Here is an 18393-nt window from a genome sequence, read left to right on the forward strand (position 1 = left end):
TGGAAGGAAATGACATTTGCTTCTGCTTTATGGAAATAGAATACTATTCAAACAAACAGAACAGCATCTATGACAAATTTGTGAGCTGGTGTGAGGCTACATGCAGACATATTACAGCTGGCTCCTCTACAGTGGAGGCAGAGAGCTTGTTTTCCTTCCCCCCTCCCCTGCTTCCAAGTGTCCCAGGCACAGGGCTCACTACACCCTTTCCTACAGCCCTTGCTCCATCCCTTTGCCTCAAGCCCCTCCCCTGATCAATGTGAGCCAAGGGATTACTGGGGCTCTGGTAGGGGGTAGCAACAGGAGTCCCCCTGCCCCTGAACTAACCATTGCAGCAGGAACTGGAGTATCTGGCAGCCTGCTCCACCGTGCCCTACTGCCCCCTCACAGCCCGCTGTACACCTCTTTGCTGTGGTAGTGGGAAGCGGAGCGACATGGGGCTGGGTCACCCTCTGCCAGGGGGAAGGCAAGCATAGTGGGCTGGGAAAGGGTGGAGGTGTGGGGTGAAGCAGGCTGTCCGGTCGCTCTCGTTCCTGCTACCATGGTTAGGGGGCTTGATTCCTGCTGCCACCCCACACTAGGCCCTCCAGCTATTCCTGTGGATCTGGACTGGCCTTGGTCCTAAGGGATCCATTGGTAGGAGAGTTGAGGTGGCCTGTGTGGGGCCTGGGGTGAATGCCCGGAAACATCCCATGGTTGGGATGGCTCCCTGTCACTCCGCTGTACAGGGACAAGGAATTGCTTCGACTGTACCATAACAGTGACGGGCTGTAGGGGCGACATACCTCCCACAGGGAGGAGCTGCTAGATCTAGGCTACAGCCTGCTGCCGAGGACAGCTCTGGGGAAGGGGCGCTGAGCTGCCTCCACCCCCCTGCCGTCTCCGTGCCGTTTGGGGCCACGCCTGTAGGTGGCTCACTGGGGGGTGAAGGTGACTTTGACCCCGCTGCCATTGGCTGGCAGCTCACCCCGCCCCAAATCAGCCTCCTACGCCCTGACACAGACGCGCCCCCCTCCTCCCGCTCCCTCAGCGCAGACTCCGCCCACCCCGCCCGGCTGACCTCTCCTTGAGGGGAAGGGCGGGCAGCCAGAGTGAGGGCACCGGCTTCAGCAGGTGTAACTGCGCAGGCCCAGACGGCTGACGCATGCCCACTAGCGGCCGCGCCCCCTCCCGGCGGCGTTGGGCGGTACGGCGCTCCTCGCGGGGGAGGCGGGACAGTCGCGAGCTTGGCTTCACCCCTTTGCGGGCCGGATGTAGTCTGGCGTCTGCCAGCTGAGGTGCTGGGGGTGAGAGCCAGCCCGCAGCACTCGGAGCTCTGGGTCGCGGCGGTGACGGATCCCTGGCGGTGCTCCGGAGGCCTGCCCCAGCGCCATGGAGGAGGCAGCGGCGGCAGCTCGGCTGGGCACGATCCTGCGGCACCTCAAGCCCTGGCCAGATGCGGCCGCCCTCGTATCCTTTCCGAGCCAGCCTGCGGGGTCGGGAGCAGCCTCAGAGCAGCTCCCAGCTGCTCCCTTCGCCTCTCGCGAGCCCCGCGCCCCGGTGTCTGTTAGTTTCCCGCATCTCCCTGGGCTCCTCCCCCCATGTCCCTGGGCTGATTCCCCTCTCCTCACCCCCCTCTCGTGGGCTCTTTCCCCCCTGTTAGTTCCCCTCATCTCCCTGGGCTGCTTCCCCAACTACCCGCCCCCACCGCTGTCTTTTGCTGACTTGCTAAGTATTTGTCACTCCCTTCGTCACCCTGCTGTCCGAGCTGTCTCCCTTCCCTCTCCTGCTGGCCACCTGTCTTGTCAGGTTCCTGGAGACAGAGACACTCTTTCGCCTTTGCCCTCGGATTTTATTAGGTTGCTGAGTGGGGATAACGTCTCCTGTACCATGGAGCTGGGTATATGAGCAGTGATTCTACCCGCCACTTCAGGCTGGTGTATTTGTCCTTACCTCACATCCCCTCTGCAGATTCTTGTTGGCTCAGAGACTCATTTTTCCCTGTCTTCAGTTACTGTATAAAAAAAGAGGACACCCCTGAGAGGGAATGTATCTGTATCAATATCTACCAGCTCATGTTTTATTAATGTGCTAAAGTATATCTGTGTAACCCTTCTATTAATGTGAGGTGCCTGTCAGAAGGGCCGGGTTCAGCTCCTAGGGGGTTCCTGTCAAGGATACAACCAACTGGCTCGAGCCCCCACCCAGTGGCCTGGGACAATCTCATCCCACTTGCTGGGTGCCTGTAAGGCAGTTCTCCCCCCCACAAGCACAGGGTCTAAGATAGAAACAGCTTATTTAATGACAATGACCTACCCCACAGTAGCAATTTTCTGTCAGGGTTTACTCCCATAGCCTTGCTCCTTCCCAGGATAACCCACAAGGCAGTGGGGAGAGAGATTGATTGACAGGGAGTAAAAGTCTACACATATGTAAAGGATACAAAGAATGAATAGTAATTATTTAGATGGTACATGAGAAATTTGATTGAGTGATAAAGTTAAGTACATATCAGAAGAAAACTTGATAGTGAGAAACATCAGGAATTTGTTCCAAAGTCCTAAACTTAGACAGGCAAACATACTTTAGGGAACAGTTTTGCGTCCGCTGTGTATGGACTGAGTGATTTAATGCTATAGGTATTAACATATTTTAGTATCAGAGAGGTAGCTGTGTTACTCTGTAGCTTCGAGAACAACAAGAAGTCTTGTGGCACCTTATAGGCTAACAGATATTTTGGAACATAAGCTTTCATGGGCAAAGACACGCTTCATCGGATGTATGAGTGGCGGCGGGGGGGTGGTTTCAGAAGGGTATTTAAAGAATGGGGTCCCAGTAAAAGGGAGGGCTAGAGCTGACAAGGTTTACTCAGCAAGGTGGAAATGGCCCATTATCAATCCTTGGTTAATGGAGGATTAAACAGAGACTGGAAGTGGCTCGCAGTTTACAAAAGCAGGTTCTCTGCCCCGGCTGTTAATAGTTCCCCATTAGACTCTGATAATGGCTCATGTCCCGTTGCATGATCTGATTTGTTTTTTCCTCTTTTGTTATGTACTATTGATAATGGGCCATTACCACCTTGCATCTGATGAAGTGGGCCTTTGCCCCTGAAAGCTTATGCTCCAAAATATCTGTTAGCCAACATATTTTAGTGTAACCTACAGGACTCAAGCAGATCTAAGTCCTTTTTTACTGGGCACTATGCAGAAATGCAGTAGTCTACCCTGGAGTGTTTAGAATCTAAAAAGGCATGATGCAGCAGAGGAATGAGGTAAACAAACAAATGAGGAAAATGCAGGCTAATAAAAATAAATAGCATGGTATTAGTTGTGTGTACAATTCTTTTCTATCTTAAACTTCTATGGAGGATTTGAATGTGGTTAAAAGGTTGCTCTCCTTGTACAAAATGTCGCTCTCTTCTTTTCTTATGCTTTTCAAGATGGTGGAGCCTCTTTATAGTGACAAAATACATCTCCAGAGTCATGAAAGGTTCAGACAGCCATGAAACATTCTGATCAACTTTGAGCTGGTATTGATGTGCATGCAGATATATGCATATGTAGTTTCTGTATGCAGTAAAACTATTAGTTGTATATAGCTGGTGCCAAATCACTTCAGGCGGTAGTCTTGTCATACATTGTAAACTAAGTGAGGCTGGTCTTTGCAAGCACTTAGATCCAAAACAGTTATAGAAAATGCAGGTGACAAAAAAACCCTCTAAGCTTGTTCTGAACAAATGCTGGAGCAAGGTATTGGAGGGAATAGTGCTGTGGGAAGAGCTGTCTTTTCCCAAAAAAAAAAAAAAAAAGTGTTAAACATAGTTGCTGTCCAGCTGTGTTAAAATTAATCCTATTTCACTTTTTTCATCCATAGTACACAGACGAACTCCAATGTCCTGGATAAATTCCCACTAAATATTATAGTCTATGGGCCTAAATGGTTTTGTATAACACAGTAGTTCTCAAACTGTGATCCTTACTCCTCAGAATTTTCCCTGGTAGCCTCCAGAGTAGCACCAAACAGAAAAAATACTGAGGTTTTGAAGGATAGAGTGATACATGTGAAGATTTCTGATGGTGACCTAAATAAAAAGGTTGCAGTACAGTATACAATATTGCATACAAAAAGCAACAAAAAAGGAAATTTGTTTAGGAAATGCCCATTTACTGTCGTCCATGCAACTATAATTCTACTCCCTTGTGTGTTCAACCTTTGCACTAAAAGGGGGAATCTTCACTTATCCGATGATCGACCGCGCTGAGTTTGGTATTTTTGCCACGTGTGTCAAGATACAGCAAAATCAATCTCTCTGAGCTCAGCCAACAACCCTGGTACTCCATGCAATTGCGTGGAGTAAGGGACATTGGCAAAAGCCTGAACAGCCCTGATCTACACTAGGTAAGAAAGTCGACTCTGAAATGTCAATTCTAGCTATGCCATTAGCCTAGCTAGAATTATGTATCAGAAATCAACTTTTTACCCTTGTGTGGATCTAGTCTAAGTGAGGCAGGGGTTCTGTGGGGGGGTAAAACGTGATTTATATAATTCAGTGAACCGTAATACAACTACATAAGGAGGCAGAAGTAAGGTTGCATAGGGAATCACAGATTTAGCCTTTCCTAACTTCTGAGTGATTGACTCTGCAACCTAGATACCATTCTTTGGATGCACGCTTTTTTTCTTAGTTACACTGGTGTTTTTCATTAAACGAAAGAGGTAAAAACAAATTCTTGTGTCCAGCTGGAACTCCCATGCCCTACCCCAGCAACTAGAAAGAAAATTTAAAAAACCGATCGATTTGAGCTGGGGTGAAAATAACATAAACTTGTTACAAGGTACTGCCCTATCACAACCTACCCCACCCTTGGGGGGAGTTAGGGGGTTGGCAGTACAAGAAATATTAAGTGTGGGGTGGAGTGCAGGTGGGGGAGGAGGTTCAGGACACAGTTTTGGCATGTGGGGGGTGCAGAGTTAGGAGGGGTCTGGGATGCGAGAGTCTCGGCAGTGGGTATGAAGAGGGGATTCAGTAGGGGGTTTGAGGAAGGGCTCTGGGCAGTGGGTATGCGGGAGTTGCGGGATTCAGGGCAGGGTGCTGGGTAGGTGCTGGGGGCCAGGGGCACCATTTTGGGGGTGAAAGGCTGCAGCCACACATACCAGTCCCTGGATGTTGCTTCTTGCAGCAGGTTCTACACTTTTCCCTCACTTGCTAGTCACAGCAAACAGGAAGCAACACCCAGGAACTGGTATGTGTGGTTGTAGCCCCCCTCCCCCCCACCTCTCCCTGAAATGGTGGTGGGGAGGAGTCGGGAGCAGTCCCAGAGGGGGCATCCCCAGCCAGCCCCTTTCATCTACCTCAAGGATGCACAAAGTGGGGGGCATGCCCCTTGAGTGGGGCATGACATTTTGTAATGAGTGCGCAGCAAAATCAGCTGGTACCCCCAGGCCAGGGCTGTGAGTGGTGGAGGGGCTCGTCAGCCTCGGCAAAAATGGTGGCGGCTCCGTGCCTGCTTGTAGTGCTCACCCTGCTGCCTGGTTCCCGGGTCCTTGCAGCTTGAGGGGGGAGCCAGGAAACTGACCGATGCAGCAGTGCTAGTCCATCTCAACTCGCATTATTCCAAGCATCATGCAAGTCAAAAGCACGTGAGTTGGGCGTCTGCTGTACTTATTTTCTTACACATGCTGAAAGGTTTTTTCCCCCCATATGAACATAATCAAAATTCCCACAGATTTGGATTACATTAGATGGGTTGGGGGTGGGAGGGGAGGGGGTGCTAATTGCAAGGATGAAAAGTGGGGGCTGATGTAAAAAAGTTTGCTCACTCCTGAGCTACCTGTCTGCCTGCCCCTGAGCCCCTTCCCCTGCAGCCAAGTGGCCCAACCAGCTGGCTTTTGCTGGACTTTCACTTCTGGTTTGAGCCCAGAACCTTCAGTACTTTACCATCAAAATCTACAATGTGAGCTACAGGCTGAACTAGAGACAGGGAAAGTCTGTTTTCTTAAAACTGCAGACAGTCTGACTCGCTCCCTGCCTGACTTCCCATCCCAGGATGTAGGGGGCTCCTGCCTCATGTAGAGCTTTCAGGCAAGGGTGGGCCACTGGGCTCTGTCCAGTATTCAGAATGGTTAGTGAGAGGAGCCAGCCCTGTACACATATGCTGGGAGTTGGTTGAACTGCACCATAAGGTGCCTGCGAAGGGAAGGATCAGATACTCTATCATGTGCGTTTTGTGAGAGAGAGAATTTAAGCTATGTTTTCCCTGTTGCAACAGCTGCTTTAAGGTGTATGTTACTGCTTTGGTAATAGTGAGAGCCAAGGTCAGTTTGAGAGGGGCCTGGGGCCTGGAGTAACCTCCTCCAGTGCTCCAAATGAGTCGCCGAAGCCTTGTCCTGCCCCTGATCTGCCACCTCCCAGCCCCATCGTTTCCCTGAAATGCCTCCCCCCACCAAGACATATGAACTGGGAGAACACCACTGTGGGAAAGCAGAGGGCTGGGAGATAGGCAGTGGAGCAGAGCAAGCTTCTGGATTGCTCATGCTCCCATTGCTGTGGCAAGTGGAAGGGACTGACCTCTTCTGCCACCCCATGCCACGTCTTCCATAGGTCCCATCTTTAGGTGGCTGCCATGGGCCTTGCAGAGCAGTGGGTATGGCGTGGCTGCCCCAAGCCATTCTGTGGATGGGACTGCTCTATTGTGAGCCCAGGGCTGTAGAATGTTTGTGTTCCATTGTTGTTTTGATATACTCTTAGCATTTTCCTGAATAGCTTCCACAAGAAAAGGGAGAAAAACATTTTATGTACACAATCCTATTGTTAAAATGAAAGATGAAGTTGTCATTTGTACCTTCCTTATGTTCCATGTTCCGTTTGTGTTTTTGTTTGGGCAGTGTATTTTCAGGGCTTAGAATTAGTATGGTTTGGGGGTTATTTGCATTTGCCTTTTCTAGGATTGTGAAAGTCATGCATAAGGTTAAATCAGTGATGAGAAGGTGAGTGTACCTGAAGAGGAATTGTATCTCATGAAAGCTTATGCTCTAATAAATTTGTTAGTCTTTAAGATGCCACTGGACTCCTTGTTGATTTGCGGAAACAGACTAACATGGCCAACCAAATATCTCTGAAAACTTTATTTTTAGTGGCTATCTTGCAGCAAATGACAAAAGTGGAAATGGGGAGTGGATTGGAAAAATTGGGCAACAACAATCAGAGCAAAATACAACAAAGTATCAGATTCTGTAATTCAAAACCAGCTTCAGCTCTGATACTCCATTATTGTAGTAACTATTTGCTTTAACTTAGACCTTAGACTGCATTTCCTACTTCAGCACAAATTGCTTCGGTTAAACACCCAATGGAGTTTCAGTGAGTGACATTTTACTTTTTACTGTTAAATTAGAAGATTAATTTCTGATCTATGTATAATCTTAATTCTTCTTTCCATATCTTTTCTTGTTTTCCATAATTCACACATATTAGGCCTTGTAACCAAAGTTTCAAACTTTTCAAGGATACTTTCTGAGCTGTTTAATTTGACTTAATAAAGTAACTTGATGTTTGATCTTGAAAATGTGTATAGTTTGATTTCAAGTAGTTTTAATTGCAGTACTTACCCATAAGTGCTGCATCTGTGAGTAAAACTATTGAAGGTCAGTTACCTCCTTTCCATTCCCCCTTTTTGACAAAACATAATTTTTGTCTCAAAAGACCTTAATTTTACAAATAGGAAAAAGTTTTCCTGAATAATTAATCCTGCTGAGTACATTCAATGCATTGCATAAAGTACAATAGTAACAGAGGAACTTCAAGAACTTATTTCCTGTACATGACATATTGTATGCATCTTGCTTTGCATCTCGCAATGTTTTCCCATGCAAACATGCAAATTCCTGAAGACTGAGCTACTTCTATGTATTCTATATAAACTGTCATCTGCATCTCTGGAGTTCATGCAAACATTAACTCATAATAAAAATTACCCTATTAATCATTTTTCTACTGAGGATACAAATTTCTTGTTGAGAAAATAATTTTCTCCATTTTAGATGATTTTTTTCAGACTATTTGATGTTCACATAGCAGACTAAGATCTCTGCTGTGTGCATCTGGAATTTTGTTAGGGGGTTATGTCTTTTGGGGCTTGTTCTGATCTATATTAACTACTGAGATTCTAAAAATAGTTGTTCACAGAAGATTAAATAACTTCTGTTAATTTTGAACTCTTCCTTTCAGGTCATTGTTTAGAAAATGCTCTTAATTTCATTCTCTTCACCCTATATTCTCCCCACAATGTATACTTGTATAATTTCTCTTGTTTCTCTTTGTAGTTACACCCTGGATAATAACCTTTTAACTCTGGAGCAGAGGCACTTTTATGATGAAAATGGTTACCTAGTCATTAAAAAACTGGTTTCTGATGAAGACATTGAGCGTTTCAGGTATAAAACAGCTGTCTGGCTAGACACAATCATACAGTAGACACCTGAGTTATGCGAGGATTGCACTGCTGTGCACTCTCATGTAACTTAAATTTTGTGCTAGTCGGAGAGGAGCCAGGATCCAGGTGGCAGCTGCCTGCCTGCTCACCTGGGCTTGCGGGAGTCTGGAAACTGACCAGGGCACCAGTGCTGGTCAGTTTCTTGGCTCCCAGAGTGGCAGGGATCCAGGCATGGCTTTTCCTTGGCTTTCCCCAACTGGGTGAAGCTGGGCCGGCAGACAACCACGGCGACGCAGCTCTCCCAGCTGGTGGAAGCTGGGGAGGAGCTATGCTGCCATGGCTGGCTGCCTGCCCAGCTTCACCCACCTGGGAGAACCCAGGGTGTAGCCTGTCTCCCCCAGTTGGCGGAAGTGTGGAAGAAGCTACAGCAGTGTGGCTCTCTGTCCACCTGGCTTCTCCCAGCTGGGGTAGTCAGACAGGCCGACAGCCGTGGCAGAGCAGCTTCTCCCAAGCTTCCCCCATCTGGGGGAGTGAGGAGCTGGTCGAGGAGCTGCACTTCTACCAGTCCCTGGGACTCCCAGGATTTTGCAGGTCAAAATCGTGCATCTCGGGGGGATTTACTGTAGTGATATTTACTAATGTTGTATGGATTTTTGAAACAGCATGAACGTGTCTCTCTTAAGATGGAAGCATTTTATTTGCATTTTATTCTTTAATTTAAACAAAAATGTTGGCATAGTAAAATGGTATAATGTATGTTGAAATGGTTTTTAACTTTGGGTTTTTGTTTTTTGTTTTGTCCCCTAGAAATGAATTTGAGAAGATCTGTAAAAAGGAGATAGAAGTGCCCGGTTTAACCATAATGAGAGATGTGGCCATTGCTAAGTCAGAGTTTATTCCAGATCAAAAATTAGTTACTAAGCTGCAAGATTTTCAGGAGGATGAAGAGCTCTTCAGATATTGTACTCTGCCAGAGGTAAAAAGGGAAAATCCTGGCATATGTTTGCATAGTTACCCATATAAAGTAACTGGAATTATTTCCTGTATTTTTCTTAAAATGGCAAGAAAAAGCTGTATGAGTTCTCAGAATAACCAACTTAATTTTGATGTTTACATATCTAGATGCAGCTAAATTTAAAGCACTGTGCAGTTTAGAAATTTCATGTTATTTCTCAGATAGAAAAAACCTTCACAAGGATTCCTTCAAGCGGTTGCTCACGTTACTCTTCCACATTTATGTCCATGGCAATGAATGATGGAGTATGAAGGTGATTTTTTTTTTAGAAAAGAAGTATGTCTGCTTGAAGAAATAAACCCTCTCCTTTTGTAGTTCGATGATATTGCACCTCACAATCTTAAATCAAATAATACTGCTTTTGAAGGACACTCTTATCCTGCAGACTAATTTAGAAAACCACAGTTAAATGCATAGAGAGTTGTAGTTTTTTTGTCAGTGCTCTAGGCTGATATGATATAAGACACTGAAGTATACGTGAGCTCATTTTTTTGGAGTCACTTTCATAGCAGCAGATATTACAGCTAGGTGTACACTAAGAACACTAGCTATACTGGTATGCCAGACTCAGCAAAGTCACAAAGTGCTCCTTGTGTGGATGCAATTCATAGTAGGAAAACGTTGCTTTTACATATCTTCTTCCAATTCCTTGCTTAGCAGGATATGCAGTGGGTGCTCCACCTTAGGTGTGTCAGCACCTTGCGCTCATGGGCCAAAGATTTCCTTAGCAGTGCCCCTCAGCTGGCTGCCCATGCACGCAGAGCACAGGCTCCAGATGCCTGTGGCAGATCCTCGGCACGCATGCAGCCTGTCACCTCAGTTCTTCTCTTCTCGCCACCACAGGCTTGGGTCACGTTTTACTTTCGCGCCCTCAGACCTGAAAAACAGACAGTCAATAAAGACAAGAAGAAGAGTCTTTGAGCAGCGTCAGTAAATATCAAACAGACATTGAAAGCTTTAAGAAGGAAAGAGAGAAACTGACGACAAGGAGAGCTGCTGGAGCACCATCTCCTTAAACAGCCCCTGCCATTTGCTGGCTCCACCTTCAAGTGCAGCCAGCCACTTACTCAGGCCCAGTTTCCTGGGGTTTAAAAAGTGCTCTGCCTGTGCCGTCTCAATTCCTCTGCCAGATGGCCACTCTCGCTGTGTCCGGTGCTTGGGATACCGGCACGAAACCAAAGGCTGTCCTCACTGCAGGAGCAGCAGTTCTTCGTGTTGTGTGTGGAGCAGGCTTTGGCTCCTGCAGGGCAGACAGACTGCCCCTGAGGTGCAGCCCACAGGGGTTGGGAGAACTGACAAGGGCCTGCCTCTGGCAAGCCCTACACAGTGGGAAATCCCCCAGAGGCATGAAGAGGTTGTATGCGTGGGGCTGTGTGTCACCCAGAGCGCAAGGGACCGCCTCAAAACACCGCACTGCTGCCTTCCCTGCAGTTAAGGGGGCAGCGCAGGTGTCCTCACCCAAGAAGCAAGAGAAGAAGAGGTGCAAACCCTCCTTACCTAAAGCAAAAAAAAAAAAAAAAAAAAAAAAAAGGCCAGACATCTACACCTAACAGACTGGCAATTCCAATTAATGAGGCTCTGCCAGAGCCAGCCAAACTTCTCTGGAATACCCAAGCCTCTATCTTGCCCACCTCAAAGAGACTAGAGCGCAAATACTACGTTGCCCCCTCGGGTGCAGAATTCCTACACTGCAGTTCATTGGTAGTGGATGCAGTAAATCAAGAGAGGAAAGCAACACAATTACAGGGTCAACTTTGGGGACAAAGTCTGGAAAAGGCTGGACACAGTGGGAAAGAAAGCATACTCCTCAACCAGCCGACAGTTTTGAATTGCCAATTATATGGCCATGCTAGCCAACTATACTCATCGTATTTTCGACCAGGTCTACACCTTCTTGGGTACAATTCCTGACAACAAAGCAGAACAATGCAAGGCACTCATGAGTGAAGTCTGTCTAATCACAAAAACAGCCCTGCAGTCTGCATTATACTCAGCAGATACTGCGGCCAGGTCCCTAGCCTCTGCAGTAGTTATGAGGTGAGTCTCCGGGTTCACCAAAGAGGTCTAGGCCACGGTGGAAGACCTGCCCTTTGAGATGCCTGGCCTCTTTGCCGAGAGTACTAATGAGACTTTACGCTGCACTCATCCCTTGTTAAACAAGTACTTTCCTTACGAGTACTTGCTGTAACGAGGGACACACATACTTACCTTTGTTCACGAGCTGAGTGAACTCCCATGCTAATACAAGCCTTACCCCTGCCCCTGCAGCTCCAACCCACCGCAGTCTGACCCAGCCCCACGGCCCCAACCAGCCGCAGCCTGAACCCCCCGCTGGCCTGCAGTCCCCCTCACCCCATGACCTGGCCCACACCCATCCAGCCCGGTCCCCTAACCCACTCCCCCAGGGAAGTTAAGGACTTACCGCTGGTGCAGCCCTGAGGAGCTGCCAGTACCTCCAGCTGCGCGGGCAAAGCAGCTCCTGCCACGTGGCTGGGCAGCCAGCCGCATGCTGCAAAGTGGCTCCAGCTGTTCAGCAAGGCACCCACAGCCATCTTTCCCTATCTAGATGATTGCCTGATAAAGGGTCGATCCCGGGTGCAGAATGAGCAAGCAGCATTGTTCACCAGGACTCTTCTTCAGCCCTGGCTTGTGCATAAACCTTCAAAAGTTCACCCTTGCACTGACCCCAAGACTCAAATTCATAGAGGCACTCCTAGACTGCCAGACTGCTACAGCCTCACTTCCATCTCACGGGCTGAAGGCGATACAAGACGTTGTCATGTTCTGTAGCTTTCACTGACCCTACCTGCCAGACAATGCCTATGCCTACGAGGTCACATGACAGCCACGATACCAGTGGTGCCACACGCACGTTTATGAATGAGACCCATGCAAGTATGGTTCAGAGCAGTATTCAGGTGCCACCTACACCAGCTGAACAAGACACTGAGCATCCAAGCCAAGGTCAGGAGCTCACTCACTTGGTGGGTGCAACCCAGCAATGTGCATATTTGGGTACCTTTCCAGAGATCCCCTTGCATGTGCGCGGTCACATCAGATGCCTCCCTTGTGGGATGGGATGCTCATCTGGGGGACCAAATAGTCCAGGATACATGGTCTCCAAGTGACCAACTGCAACCTATCAATCTTCTAGAGTTGAGAGCAGTTCGGTACGCGTGCATGCACTTCTCCGCCGAGATCTCCAACACTACAGTACGCATACTAAGAGACAATATGACAGCCATGCATTATATAAACAAGCAGGGTGAGGTACACTCAAAACAACTGCGCCAGGAAGCAGTAGTGTGGCAGTGCCGTATCCTCTGACAGATCTACATAGTTGCAGCTTACATCCCGGGCAACAACAACATACTGGCAGGCAATCTTCGTCGCATTTTCTCAACAGACCACGAGCGGGAAATCAACAAGTCCTCCATCCACCATGCTTTTCCGCAAGTGGGTCTTCCTGATGATAGACCTGTTTGCCACAGATGCCAACACTCTCTACGTCCCTATTTTGCTCCAGATTTGGATTAGGCCACAACTCTCTAAGGGATGCGTTCCACATCACATGGAATGCACCTTTAATGTATGCATTCCCACTGATAGCCCTCACTCAGAGAGTGATAGCAAAGATAAGGTGGGATGGAGCTTGGGTCATCCTCCTAGCACCCAGATGGCCCAGACAAACCTGTTTCTCTGACCTGCTGCTTTTCTCCAGGCTTCACCCTCATCACTTCCCTTCTGTTTCAACGTTCCTCACTCAGCAGAATGGCTCGATTTGCCACCCAGCCATTGACTGTTTCCACCTGCACACATGGTACCCGGTTGGCTGACTGACCTGAAGTTCCTGTGCCTACCGCAGGTTTGGACGATCCTGGAAAACAGCAGAAGACTGACAACAAGAAAGAGAGATTCTCAAAAGTGGCAGTGTTTTGTATGATGGTGCTAATCACAATCATGCAACCCCATGGAATTAGGGGTTCCACAAATACTCACCTGATCCACCTGCAACAAATGAACCTATCACTAAGTACCCTCAGGGTCCACCTTGCTGCCATATCAGCATTCCACCTGCTGATTCAGGATTATTCAGTCTTTACTCACCCTTCATTCAAACAATTCCTGAGGGGTCTTCAAAATCTGCTTCCCCCAATTAAGGACCCAGCACCGGCTCTTGACCTCAATTTAGTTCTCACATCTCTCATGGGGAAACCCTTTAAACCATTGGCCACCTGCTCTCTGCTACATCTCTCCATGAAGGTAGCTTTCCTTGTGGCAATAACATTGGTACGCAGGGTAGGAGAGATCAGTGCTCTCATGTCAGAGCCTTCCTACACAACCTTTTACAAAGACAAAGTGGTGCTATGTAAACACCCTAAGCTCTTCCCAAAAGTGCTCACCTCATTCCATTGTAATGAGCCGGCCTACCTACCGGTATTCTTCCCCAAACCACACTCCTGTGATGAGCACAGGTCCCTGCATACCCTGGATGTATGATAAGCAATTGCCTTTTACTTGCAAAGAACACAAGATTTCCATGAGACATCTCGACTGTTTATCTCCATGGCGGATAGGTCCCATGGCATGCCTATTTCCAAGCAGAGGCTCTCTGAGTGGATTTGCAGATGCATAAGACTCGCCTATGCTAACATGACTAAACAGCCTCCTGCAAATCTTTGGGCACATTCCACATGGTCAATGGCTGCTTGCAGGGCCGCCCTTTAAATCAGTTTGTTCACAAGCACCCTGGCTGTGAAGTCCTCTTGGCTTTGGGTGGCACCATTTCAGAGAACCTAGACAGGGCGCTGACTGTATTACAGGCATAGCTGCTAACCAGAGCTTGCTGGTTAGCAGTTCTTAATTGCATTCCTCCCATTGAATAGACCTTCCTGCCATAGAGGTCCAAGTATTTAACGTCTCTATTTTTTGGGGAGGATACACTGGAACCCTTGGGACTCTCTGTACTTAGCATTGTCCGCTCCCAGAGAGTCAGGTGTTGGGGTGCGTGAACAAATATTCATTGCCCTGGGGTGGGACAGAGTACTGTCTCTCATTTCTACAGGCCATAGGAAGGGTGGAAGCAGGGGTCTGCCAGACCATTTTAGCCATAATGGCAATTGTTTTAATTATGGGCAGAGCCACTCTAGTGGGGCCTGCGGAGGACAAAATGTACATGACAGGGTCCATTTCATCCTGGACCTCCTCCGCTTGCACCCCCAAGTTTTGGGCCTCTCTCCTAAGGAGCTGTTGAAAAGCCCTGCCATTATCCAATACAGGTGAGGCCTATGAGCCCACCACTGCCTCATCCGGGGAGGACGATGATAGCTCTTGCACCTCCATTTGGAGGGGAGGGGCAGTAGTGACTTGTTCAGGCACTTGGCCCCCCCATGGAAATGGTGGGCAAACTGCGGGGGGGGCACCATAGGCGGAGCTGGCATAGGTACTGGCTGGCCCAAAAACCTCATCACAGGAGGCACAGACAGCACTGTTACCACTCCCTGCACTTGAGTCGGTGCCGGTGCCTGGGCTGGTGCCTGCCCAATTGGCATTGGAGGTACAATTACAGGTGGCACCAGCACCAAAGGGGTCCAGTCCTACTGCAATGGTGCCAATGATGGTGCTGAGGTCAGTGCCAATGAGGCAGAAACAGGTGGCTCCACAATGACGGCCGCTTACCATCTTTGTTCTGGTGGTGGGGCGCTCAGTGATGTCAACGGTGCTGAGTGCAGGATTGGCAGGGCCCCCGGTGCTGTTAAAGGCACTCGAACAGCCTGGCCCTGCGCCTCAAGAAATGTCCACTGGGTCCAGAAGCGCCACTGAGACACCTGCAAAGCCAGCAGCCAACCCATATTGTCCGAGCGACAACTACGGTGCCTGCAACAGCTATGGTGCAACCTTCTTGAGCTCACGGTCCATCTGGAGTTTGAGTACGAGTCCAACTCTGACACCTGTTCAGAAGCAGATGACCACAGTGGGGCCATTGGAGTCGGCACCGATGTCATGAGCGCCAAGGACAGTGCCAGAGCATAGGGCACCTGAAACTGGCCTGTTGGGTCGGCACCAGAGCTGTCAGCACCAAATACGTTATCTGTGCCAGCATTGACATGAGCGCAGGGGTTGGCGCCGGTGTCACGTCCATGAGCCTCAGTCACTCCATTTCAGTGCTATGGCGCCTGTCCTCCACAGATGGAGAAGGACCCGGCACAGTCATCTGTAGAAGTCCTTGTGCCACTCAAAATGCCTCCGGCGTTGAGGGCATGTCCAGCACCTTCAGGCATCCGCTTCACCCCTGCTTCAACGTGTGTGCCGGAGCATTGGATTTGAGGCTGCCCCGCTTCTTCGGTGAGCGATGCCTCTTGTGCCTCCTCCTCTTCATCGGCACTGAAGATTGACTCCTATGGCGCTGAGAAAGCGACGGTGCCTATATCTGCTCTCGGTGCTGGGAGTCCTTAGGTGGCACCGTGGTTGACAGCACTAGTGCACTTTGCGCCGAGGAGGCTGCACTCTCCGCTCCTGCAGGAGACTCTTGAGAGACTCTTAAGAGCTGCCTCCATTAAGAGGACTTTAAGATGTTGGGCCCTATCTTTTAAAGTTCTGCACTCTATGGCTGCTGGCTAGGGCAAAAAGCTTTGCCTATGTGCAACATTGATCGGTTTTGGTTTGATTATAGTATATATTGCAACATAAACGTCTGACTTTTATTTTCTAACATGTTCTTCACCGTAGATCCTAAAATACGTTGAGTGCTTTACTGGACCAAATATCATGGCCATGCACACGATGTTGGTAAATAAACCTCCAGATTCTGGTAAGGGAGCAATTCTGAATAATAAAGGGTAGCATATATCTGAATACCGCAGTTATCTTGCTTTGTAATTTCAGCAGATATTGATTGTCTAAAGATTAAAATAGTTTGTGTATCATTAGCTCTCTCATCCCTGTTAAAATGTAGAAGAGCTACAATTAATGAGTTAGTAGGGGACAGTTGATAGTCTTGCTTCATGTGGAATGTTACTTAAACAACACAAGCTACAGTTTTTTAAAAAAGCAGCAAAGGCAGAAGTTACCAGTGGGAAATCTGGTGTATTTCTGTGTTTGTTCTCCTGAGTCCTAAGTACAGCTGTTCTTTTGATCAAATGGAGAGCAAGACTAATTCTTGCAGCATGCCCTGTTCTCTCAATGGAACTGGACAATGAAAAATCTCTGTTAGTTTAAAATAAGTCCTCCCTGCCACCCTTATTCATACTTAATTTTTTCCAGGTAAGAAGAGCTCTCGCCATCCCATGCATCAGGATTTGCACTACTTTCCATTCCGGCCTGCAGATCTCATTGTGTGTGCCTGGACTGCCATGGAGCACATAGATCGCAGCAATGGCTGCTTGGTTGTTTTGCCAGGAACACACAAGGGTTCTCTGAAGCAACATGATTACCCTGACTGGGAGGTAGATCTGCATGTGGGATTAATGTGGTCTACATTTTGGAGTGGGTGGGGACAAGGGGATTTTTTTTTTTTTTTGTTATCAGCAGAGTTGGTGAAAGTAAAGTTTTTGAGGCAGTTATGAATATTCTCTCTCTCTCTCTCGATCAAAATCTTTTCATGTCTCTGTGTTTTTCTCTGTGCCTAACAATATGACGATACAGGCTTCCTGGCACAGGGACTGAATCCTCTGTGTTTGAAATGTGCCTTGTTTTTGGTTAGTGCTTGTTGACTTGACTTAAACCCTTGTACTCCTCATGGAGCATAAGTCATCTACAAGTCTCCTCCACTTCACTCTATCTCAAGACAAAACTTATAGTGGACTCCAAGAGTAACCCAGTTGTTGTCCTTCAGTCTCAGTAGACCTTCTCCACGTTGTCTGAGGTCTTCCTCTTCTGCATTTTCCTTGCAGGTTCCATGTGAGAGCTTGGCAGACTATGCTGGATTGATGGTTTTCTGAGAGTGTGCCCTAGCCATCCCCACCTTCTTCTGTTGATCTGAATGTCAAGTTTTGTCCAGATCTGTTCCAGAGCTCCTCATTTGTGACCAAGTTGATGACCATTTGATACGAAGGATGTACGTCAGGCATCTGTTTATGAATGTCTGCAGCTTGTGATTTGAAGCCTTTTTAGTATGCCAGGTGTCACATCCGTACAAGAGCACACTCTCTTCTTAGTTGTGTTGAAAATCTGCAGTTTTATCTTCAGAGATATTATTTGTGAACTCCATATGGGACAGAGAGTCTTGAATGCAGCTGTTGCTTTCCCTGTCTGAGCACTGATATTCTTGTCTGTTCATAATACTCCCCAAATAGGTAAACAGATTCACATCTTCCATGTCATCACATCCCAATGTGTTGGTGGTGTTGGACTGGTTGATCCTCATTGTCTTGGTCTTTCCCTTGTTAATGCTCTGTCCGGTCATTGTCAGGAGTATGACAAGAGTGCCTATTGTCACCTTTCCTGTTCTTGATCACAGTGGACTGGATTATGAGCAGGACAACAGATAGCCATTAATGGGGCATTCAGTGGACTCTTTTCAAATGGCTAGAGGACATTGATTTTGCTGACAACGTTGCCCTCCTTTCACACTAGCATAAAAGCATGGAAGAAAAGGTCGCAATACTAGACAAAACTGAGTGCTTCTGCAGTCAGAGTAGTAATGATTGTAATGTGTGCACATCACACAAACCTGTGGCAGCTGCACAAGCCAGTTGTTCACTGCGTTGATCTAGCCAAGGTCAGTCCAACACACAGTAGGGCAATGGTTGGAGTCCACCCATGTGCAAATATTGAAATGACATAGGCTACATCTACACAGCACCCTAAACTAGCAATAAGATATGCAATTTGTGTAGTGCAAATTGTGTATCTTATTTCGAGTTTATTTCAAAACGGGCGATTTTGGCACTTGGTGCTGTCTAAACAGGCCAAATATTGAAATAATGTGCAATTTTGAAGCATTCCTTACTCCTCCTGCAACAGGGA

At 47.8% G+C, this 18393-nt stretch overlaps 1 protein-coding gene across 1 annotated transcript in view; it reads left to right on the forward strand.

The window, feature by feature from the left end:
- The first annotated feature begins 1157 nt into the window (after positions 1-1157).
- Positions 1158-18393, forward strand: part of PHYH (phytanoyl-CoA 2-hydroxylase) — a 33757-nt gene continuing 16521 nt past the window's right edge. The window contains exons 1-6 of the mRNA XM_075017838.1: positions 1158-1449; positions 7284-7339; positions 8302-8412; positions 9219-9387; positions 16156-16237; positions 16690-16871. Coding sequence (XP_074873939.1) covers positions 1372-1449; positions 7284-7339; positions 8302-8412; positions 9219-9387; positions 16156-16237; positions 16690-16871 — 678 coding nt within the window. The 5' untranslated portion in view covers positions 1158-1371. The remainder of the gene's footprint in view (positions 1450-7283; positions 7340-8301; positions 8413-9218; positions 9388-16155; positions 16238-16689; positions 16872-18393) is intronic.

Source organism: Carettochelys insculpta, chromosome 1 (assembly GCF_033958435.1).
Source record: "Carettochelys insculpta isolate YL-2023 chromosome 1, ASM3395843v1, whole genome shotgun sequence".
Taxonomy (NCBI): domain Eukaryota; kingdom Metazoa; phylum Chordata; order Testudines; family Carettochelyidae; genus Carettochelys; species Carettochelys insculpta.